The 9,725-nt window shown below is 33.0% G+C and overlaps 1 protein-coding gene across 1 annotated transcript in view; it reads left to right on the top strand.

Annotated features, from left to right (window-relative positions):
• Positions 1 to 9,725, top strand: part of LOC107720215 (uncharacterized) — a 63,937-nt gene that overhangs the window by 39,015 nt on the left and 15,197 nt on the right. Inside the window, exons 35-41 of the mRNA XM_016527853.1 lie at positions 1,228 to 1,412; positions 4,086 to 4,351; positions 5,239 to 5,458; positions 5,545 to 5,722; positions 6,746 to 6,872; positions 6,955 to 7,035; positions 8,825 to 9,004. Coding sequence (XP_016383339.1) covers positions 1,228 to 1,412; positions 4,086 to 4,351; positions 5,239 to 5,458; positions 5,545 to 5,722; positions 6,746 to 6,872; positions 6,955 to 7,035; positions 8,825 to 9,004 — 1,237 coding nt within the window. The remainder of the gene's footprint in view (positions 1 to 1,227; positions 1,413 to 4,085; positions 4,352 to 5,238; positions 5,459 to 5,544; positions 5,723 to 6,745; positions 6,873 to 6,954; positions 7,036 to 8,824; positions 9,005 to 9,725) is intronic.

Here is a 9,725-nt window from a genome sequence, read left to right as displayed (position 1 = left end):
CTCTCTCTCTCTCTCGCTCTCTCTCGCTCGCGTCTGCCCGCACACACACACACACACACACACACACACACACACACACATCATCTCAGTGCTTAGGTCATATTAAGAAACCACAGTCCACTTTTTACTAGTTTGGTTAAAAGTCTGGACTGTACTGATAATACAATCATTATCTTCATGATTTGATACAATTTATACAATTTGAAATTAAAATGTAATAATTAAATTGTAAAATGTATTAATTTAAAATGTAAATAATTAAAATGTAGTAATTAAAATAAAATGTAAAAATTATAATATTTTGTCTAAATACATAAAAAAAATAAAACTCTAAAAACTAAAATCAATGTTATAACAATAGCATCACCATATGCACCATATAATTTATAACATTTAAAATTAAGATTTAATTAATAAAAAATTTAATGTAAAATTTAAATAAAACATTTGGCAATTTAAAGTAAAATTTTAAAATGTGTAATATTTTGTCTAAATACATAAATAAAACCAGTAAAATCAGTGTTACAAAAATTTTGCACCATAGAATGCAACTTTTTTTAAAATTATTTTTTATTACTTTCCTTATTAAAAATGTAATCAATTCAAACATTTAAGTGTATTAATTAAAATTAAATTCAAATGTATATTTTGCCTAAATGCATTAAAAATAAACCACTAAAAGCTAAAATAAGTCATTTTAAAAGTTATTAGAAATCAAAATTATGATGTACAGTATAAAAAAGGATTTGTGTATTTAGCTTTGTATTAACTGTCCTAAAGTGTCAGTATTGTACTGTCCTAACATACTTTGTATTTAGAACAGTAAATGACATTTATTGGCAATTAAAACATTCAAATATTCACACAATATTGGTTAGTTTACAAAATAAAGATTAACTGGAATGAAAAAAAAAAAGTTTAAATTGATGTACTAAAATAAATAAACCTAAATAAACAAACTTAAAACTGAAGCCTATGAAAACTGTATAGACATTTAAAAAAGTAAATAAAAATCAAATAAAACTTTAAAATTAAAATGAATACAGAAAATATAAAAATGTGAATGCATTTAACTAGAAAATGCATTAGAAAGATGTGTTGTGTCTTGTATATGTATTTGTACTGCAAACATCTTAGGCTCAGAGGTCAGAGTGCAGTATCTGTTAGTAAATCTGCATTGACTGTTCATCCAGACACTGTGTGTGTGTGTGTGTGTGTGTGTGTCAGGCGTCCAGCCCGTGGTCAGTGGAGAGCAAGCCGTGGTCCAGGCCCACAGATGGACTGTATGTCATCGAGGATCAGCACTGCGTTGAGTTTCATACGCTGGCCACTGCAGATCATCTGACCGCTGACAGCAAACTACAGCAGAGACAAGCACTGATCAGCCTTCTGGACAAGAACTGGGACACTGGGTAAATCAGCACTGTTAATACAAGCTCCATATTAACTATTCATTTAGTTATACATACACAGACACATACACTTCTAAGTATTTCTTACACACTACAACTATTATAATACATGCATATAAAGGCAAAAATCTGTAATATCTGCCCGGAACTGATATTTTATATATTTTTTTAAATGATCTCTGTTGTCTTCTAATACTTTCTAATACTTCTAATTTAATAATCCTGTTAAATGCAATCTTTAATAAATATAAAAAATTATACTGTACATTATAATCTTATTACTCCGTATATAATATGAAAAATGTATAATAAAAATATTTATAATAAATTATTTATTTATTTTCATATTACATACATAAAATAGCTGCACAGTGTATCAGCACTTAATTAAAAAAAAAACTGTAATATATGCCATGACCATTTTTTATATACTCTAGTCTTAATAATTTTATTAAAAGTATGTATTTATACACACACATTTCAGTTTTAATTATTTTTAATTAAATTATTTTTTTATTTATAAAAATTAATTATAATTATTTTGCTGTCTCTTAATACTAATAATTTAATAATACTGTTAAATGTAATCTTTAATAAATGAAAAAATATTATTTGTATACTGTACATTATGATGTTATTATAATATATATATATATATATATATATAGACAGAATAGTGTAGAATTTTAGCAATGAAATTTTAATATTTTAATGTCCGAATAATTCAAACTAATAACACCAGAGTTTTCCAGTGAAAAGAATCAGCTGTTTTGTTGATGAATTAGACTCTACTGGTCATGCTGTATGATTGTTTTTGCATATTTAGACGTGTTATTTTTTACATAACTTTTAACTTTTTTTCCCTCATCACATTGAGTTTAGACTACAAGCTCACAACTCGGGTTAAAAACTATTTCTTTTGCGTGGTTTTGACATTTATCAGCGGTGGAGCATTGCAGACAAATAGCAACACAGGAAATGCTGTCATAATGCTTTTGTTTGGATTGTGCTTCACTCTCATGTCACTATAGCAGGAAAACACCAAGCCGTTAAACTCAGACGTAATGCCTTAATCCTTCACGATTCACAGCTGCTTGTGGAGAAATCCACTCCACTTACGCTCAATCTGCCACATTTACCGCTAACAGCTCTCTAGTCCAGATTATTCAGACTCTCTGGCTGCGGCTGTGTAGGAAATGGATATTAGTCTGGCATGCAGGTCACCATCTGCGTTTTATCTTTTTTGATCTCATAAGCTTTAAAAAAGGAGAAAATGTGCTCTGTTTGGGCTGACATGAACGGATTTGGCCCGGTTATTTAATGGACTGTATGATGACTGCAAAACCACGTCAGATGCTATTTGGGAAACATGCATCAATCTATTCTTGGTGGTTTGGTTTTATAATTCTCTCGTGGAGACGTACAGCACCGGTTGTTCAGATGCAAATGCTTTGTTTGAACTGCTGCGGTGTGACTCATCACACTGTCCTCTGTCTGCTGGCCTCGGCTGAACCACCTCATGGCACCCCGCTTTATGCTCCAGTTGCATTATTAAGCAAAACCACGTCCACCCGCTTGGCCAGCTTTACAGCAAATGTGCTGCTTGTACTACACTGTGAGCCGAACTGCACACAGATTATTCACCATTTTATGCATTTAGAGATTCCCAAACCATTACCTCTGATCTGGCCCACCATGCCATATCACAAGAGGAGGGGGGAAATGGGAAGATCATGCCACTGAAGCACATTTTCATTACTTTTTCATTACTATATATATATATATATATATATGTGAATTTGAATAATTTAAAAAATGTAAAAATATGTAATTTTTTATTATTGAAGTCTATTTTGATAATTAAATTGAATATTATATTGAATGTTATTTCTTCTGCCATATTTCTGCAACATATCTCATTTTCATTTAGTTTAACCTAAAGTACTACAATAATTAACACCAAACAAATGAAAACTGATTAAAAGACAATATATAGACATTAAAAATAAGTAATAAAAATGAAATAACAAAATTACTAAAAATCTAACTAAAATTGAAATAAAACAAAATATAGAAATAAAATCTTAATTAAAATATTATCAAGCTATGATGATATATCAATGATATTAAAATAACACTAGCACTGGTCTGTTCCACATTTAAACTTTTCAAAATTAAAATATTAACAGTGCAAAATGTGAATGAATTTAAGTAAACACAGTCATAAAAACAAGTTCTGAGTTCTGATGGAATTAGCAACCAATTTATTAAAATGAATAACTAATTCATAATTGAGAATCTTTTTGACCAATTTATTAAACTACTCATAAAAGTTATTCATTTCTGAATAACACTTTTTTTTTGTTTTGTTTTTTGCATGTAACCAGTTAAGAAAATGCAATAGAAATATGTTAATTGTTTATTTTATTTTTGCATTGCAATGTAAAACACAATGTAAGTGAATTTAATAAAAAAATAAAAAAAACATTAAAAAAATGTATTTATTTTTTAATGATAAACATGTAATAAGCATTAGTATAAAATAGTTGGATATAATGCAACATTTACTTCAATCAAGTTTGATTTTGGCCCTTTGCATTAAAATGCTTGGGACAATCTCTTATTTATTGATGTAAAGCCTCTTGTACATGAGAGCCTGTCGTGTTGTTACAGAGAGAAGTACTCGCAGTACCTCCGGATTCAGGTCTGTGACAGTCAGGGCCGCTCCGTGAGGGAGGCCAGATCCTCCTTCTACCATCACCTCACGCAGCTGTCCTGGGTTCCCTCGCGCAGACCGCCGTGGGACGAGAGCCGGCCCGTTTCCTACCTACAGCCCAAATCTGTCTACATCTTCTCTGCAGAAGTGCACCAGCTCCTCGGCTCCCACGTCGATTACGCGCACGGCGCTCAGATGCCCAGTGAATTCACCAGAGCCATAGGTACGGATTACCAATCTTCAGAATTAAAATCAACTCTGTATTATGAGACTGGGCCGAGTTAAAACCTGTAACAAACACCATAATAATTACTGATCAGTATGTGATCTTAATAGCTCATAGCTTCAGTATTACACGTGTTAAGACAGTATTGATTTGTAGTCAATATGGAATCAAAATAAACCCTTTTAATTTTCTTGATACATACTTAAGCATACTTAAGTAATGCATAAATGCATACTTAATGCATTTATAGTCTTATATGTGCAATTAATTTATGCACAAAAAAAGGAAATTGACTAATTTTGCCCTAATTTTTTTGGTGCATACACTACTTTTCTAAAGATTGGAGTCAGAAATAATTATTAAAATATAAATATTAATGCATGCATACATTTAAATAAAGAAATTCATACTTTAATTCATCAAGGACACATTAAACTGATCAAAAGTGACGTTAAAGACATTTACAATGTTACAAAAGATTTATATTTCAAATAAATGCTGTTCTTTTGAACTTTCTATTCATCAAAGAATCCTGAAAAAATAAAATGTATCTCAGTTTCCACAAAAATATGAAGCAGCACAACTGTTTTCAACACTGATAATAATCAGAAATGTTTCTTGAGCAGCAAATCAGCATATTAGAATGATTTCTGAAGGATCATGTGACACTGAAGACTGGAGTAATGATGCTGAAAATATCAGCATCACAGAAATAAATTACATTTTTACTTAGATTCTCATAGAAAACAGCTATTTTAAATTGTAATAATATTTCACAATTTTTACTGTTTTTTTGATTGAATAAATACAGCCTTGATGAGCTGAAGAGAATGCTGTAAGATACAATAAAAAAATCTCTCTGTTGATGTTTGATGTTAATGCAGGAATGAGACACACTGTGCATGTGGAGGACATGATTGGCTATCTGAAGCGTTGGTGCGTGAAGGTGTCTGATAATCCGTCTGAGGATCCTGAAGGAGCAGATTTCACTACTACAATCGATCACATCCATACATTGTATCGATACCTGTCCGCCGAGTGCACTAGCATCAAGCTCCGAGACCTGTTCCAGCATGCACCTGCTGTCTTCATCGAGTATGACAGGTCAGATATACAGATGTGGGATTTAACCCTCAGATTCCTTCAGAACTACCTTGCATGAACAGCTGTGCTCCTCTGTTCTCATGCAGGAAGGATGACTGGTGCTCTGGGCGCTTCTATCATCTTAAGGAGGTTTGCTGGTCTGATCCGACAGGCATGTTTCACAGATACAAGGAGCTGATTCGACGGGCTGACAGCGGCATACAGGAGCCCAGAGTCCTGGCACCGTTTTATAATCATTTGGAGGACATGAAGAAATTTTTCAAGGTCTGTTCTAGGTTTTGTCTTTAAAATCTGGCCGAAACCAGGAATTATTTTCATTATTAAATTTGAGTATTTTTGTGAATTAATAACAGTTGTAAATGTAGACATGACAACCTTGTAATGTACAGTATGGTGAATGGATATTTATTTTGAGATTTGCGATTACGTTTAACAGTGTTATTAAATGATTATTGTTTTTAAAGATTAACTTTCAGTAAGCATCAGATGACAGCAAAGGAAATCTAAATGTAAAAACGGAGTAAATGAGCATGCACAAGTAGATATCCAATTATGATTGAAATATATTAGTGTTGTACAGTAGAATGTACTTTATCAAAGTAATATTTACAATTAAATATATTTTAATAATTAATAATAAAAATATTATTTGTAAGGAATATCTCACAATTTTTGATCCATGTTTTTACAATCAACCTCTTTTTGTTTGCCAAAAAAATTCATTTGCTTACGTTCTGAAAGATGAATTAAGTTGTTAAGGTTTTTGTACATTTAATTAACACATTTTTTAATAATAAAATTGCATTAAATCATAAAACACAGAATCCAGAAAATCAAAACAGGCACCATGGAATTTCTGGAAAAAAAATAAAAAACATGTTTAATAGGGTACTATTATTGTTAATTTTTGATTTAGTTGATTTAATTGATTAGACATGCTTTTTGATTATTACAATTTAATTAAACCATTAAAACAGAATCCAGAAAAATTCAAACAAACAACACAGAATTTCTGGAAAAAAAATTGTAATTTTTAAACACACAAAAAAAAAAAAATTCTTCATTTGCTTTGGTTAGACATGATCTTTGATTAAGATTTAATTACACCACTAAAACAGAATCCAGAAAAAAATTAAATGGACAACATGGAAGTAGAGGAAAATAATTGAATTTCATAAGTCCCTACTAATTTCAGCTACGTAATTTAGATGGTACCAAATCAAGTGCAATTTAATATGGCAAATAGTGAAATAAATGAATCCTAAGGAATCTTTATGATCATTGCAGTCTCTGAGTGTGCAGCCCAGTCCGTCTATGAAGCAGTACGTGTCTCTGCTGGAGGCTGTTTGTGAGGCATCTCCTCTTGCGACAGGAGATGTTGTCCAAGACGTCTCTGTCGTCTTCGCCAAACTAGGTAAAAACCAAATGATATCCAGCCTAACCATCCATTAACTGCTGTTTGGATGTTCTCTGATGTGCTTCTGTCTCTCTCAAAGCTGATAAATGCAAGACCCATGTTCATGGAGATCAGGATCAGGACACTCAGCTCAACCCAGTCTACTGCAGCTCTCTGAAAGGTGAGATCAACTGAACTCTGTGCAGGGCCGGATTTACGCATAGGCATTCTAGGCACATGCCTATGCTCGCTCATCCAGGGGGGCCCAAACACAATGAAGAGATATATAATATTTTTGTTATACTATGGGATATCTACAACAGTAAAAGAACCAAAACCCCAGAAGACATTGAGCAAATAAATATAACAAAAATAGGGTAAAAAATGACAAACTATTTCCATGTCTTCCACCTTTTTTATGTAGGCTACGGAAATCACGCTTTCTTTCTCCCAGTCTCTCTCACAGACGCACACACAGTGCAGACACGCACACGCGGAGACGCGAACAGAAACTTCATGTCAGCGCTGCCCCGCAAATTTATCAATAAAATAGTTTCGCAACTGAAAAGCTACATGACATTTCTCAGTAGCGAGGTTCTTGAAACAGTTTAACTGAAAGATTCGCTATTAGTAGACGCTGCTGAGAGATGCACAGACGCACGTATTCACACGCGCTTAATCTCTCTCTCTCTCTCTCTCTCTAATAACTGCATTAGACTGCATTAATAACTGCATTAGCCTACATATCAAGGGCTCAAGCCTCTGTTATTAGGTCTAAAATGAGGTTCTTGAAGCAGTTTAACTTAAAGATTCGCTATTAGTAGACGCTGCTGCTGAACACTGCCGAGAGACGCACAGACTCAGGTATTCACACACTCTCTCTCTCTCTCTCACTCTCTCTCTCTCATTACCGCATTAGACTGCATTAATAACTGCATTAGCCTGCATATAAATGGCTCAAGCCTCCGTTATTAGCTCTAAAATGCGTTTTGGAATTTGCAACGGAAGGTTTGGGATGAGGTGCAAAAAAAAATATGGGATGAGGTGCAAAAAAAAATAAATAACGGAAACATGTCAGATGTCTTGAAACAAATCATCTGAACAATGTCTTGATGTGTGGTTGTGACTCCAGGCCGTTAAAATTATTAGAGAAATAATGCACTCCCGAAGTGGTTATGTGGCCACGACGCCGCGCCTATATGGAACGGTCTTTCTCAGTTCTCAAACAAATTAAGAACTACATTCGATTTTTATTGACTGAACGCAAGCGCTTATTGTGATAGAAAACACTGTAAAGGTTTCCACTGATTAAGAAATATTTTTGTTTGCTTGGGTGGTAATATTAGGCCTATTATATTAATAGGGAAGGGGGGCCCAAAAATTTGTTTTGCCTATGTCACGAAAAGAGGTCAATCCGTCCCTGACTACTTATCAAGACCAGCCATCTGCATTCGCTGCACTAAATAAGAATTAATCTCTAAATCACATTAAGCAGTCTTTTAAATCGTTAAATTGCATTAGAGGGATAGTTCACATCAAAATAAAAATCCTGTCATAATTTACTCACATTCATGTTGTTCCAAACCTGTATGACTCTTTCTTTCAATAAATGTTGACTGGAGCACCATAAAATATCATTCAAATATTATAAAAGTAGTCTGTATGACTCATGGGATTAGACCAAGACCTATAAAGCCATAAAATGGTTTGTCTGACAAACAAACTGGTATTTAAACCATATTTCACTGATAATTTTCACCTCCAGTGGGCTGTTAACCCCTGAAACCGTATCACTGAGCCAGCGAGTTGAACTTGAAAACCGGATCAGTAACAAATGATTCACACTGGTGTGTGTGTGTGTGTGTGTGTGTGTGAGAGTGTGTGAGAGTGTGTGTGTGTGTGTGTGTGTGCGCGTTTATTGCGCTGGTGATATCTGCAAATTTCTGATTTGATCTTTATGGTCTTAACAGAAATGGTGTCTCATAAAAGAGTGTTTCCCACCAAGACTAGCGGTTGGGTCACATTAGCTCGTAAGCCCATGATCGCAGACAGCGCAAACCTGGAGAAGATCTTCAAATCACATAGTTCGGTTTGTCTGCTCAACCTGCCGTCTGCAGCCAAGAGAGCAGCCAACAAATCCAGGCATGAAGGTAATGTGTGTGCAATGCCGTTTACCATGATTTGTGCATTGTAATAGTAATTTTCGCTAAAATTACACGGTTGACTGACTCAAGTTAATTTAACAAGCTTGAATTAAGAGTCTTCGCATTTAATGAAAAAATTTTAATTTTTTTATTATACATTATATTATTTGAAATCTGAAATAGAAAAAATAAGTCATTTTGTTGGTAAAAACGCCTTTATATGGTGAGCATATTGATCCTGGCTTAATCCAATGTTTAGATTTCTGGAAATGTATTACATAGTACTTGCAATACAAAACAGTTGTCAAAATGTACTGTAATTAATTGAAATAATTAACTCTTTTTTTTATTACTACCTGTAGTGTCTTGAATTAACTCACAAATACAAGCAAAATATAACATGAAGATTTAATTAAACTCTCTGAAAATTGCAAATACTGTATCCCAATTGGGACATCCACAACAGAAAATACAATTTATTATTTTAATAATATAAAAAAAAATAATAATAAAAAAGTCATCAATCATTTGAAGATGGCTCATTATTGGCTTGTGCAATGAGATAAGCAACGACAACAGTCAGTAAAGTCTTCACACTTCTGTGCTTTTTAAAATGTCTTTTAAAATGACAAATGTAGTATCCCTATAATGACATTATGAAAAAACTAAATAGTTGAAAAAATACATTTATTCAGAAAAATAAATACATTTCAAAAATAAAGTTAAA

Source organism: Sinocyclocheilus rhinocerous, unplaced genomic scaffold (assembly GCF_001515625.1).
Source record: "Sinocyclocheilus rhinocerous isolate Xijiao unplaced genomic scaffold, SAMN03320098_v1.1 scaffold792, whole genome shotgun sequence".
Lineage (NCBI taxonomy): Eukaryota > Metazoa > Chordata > Actinopteri > Cypriniformes > Cyprinidae > Sinocyclocheilus > Sinocyclocheilus rhinocerous.
The sequence above is the reverse complement of the archived record's forward strand: the minus strand, read 5'-3'. Positions and strand labels throughout refer to the sequence as shown.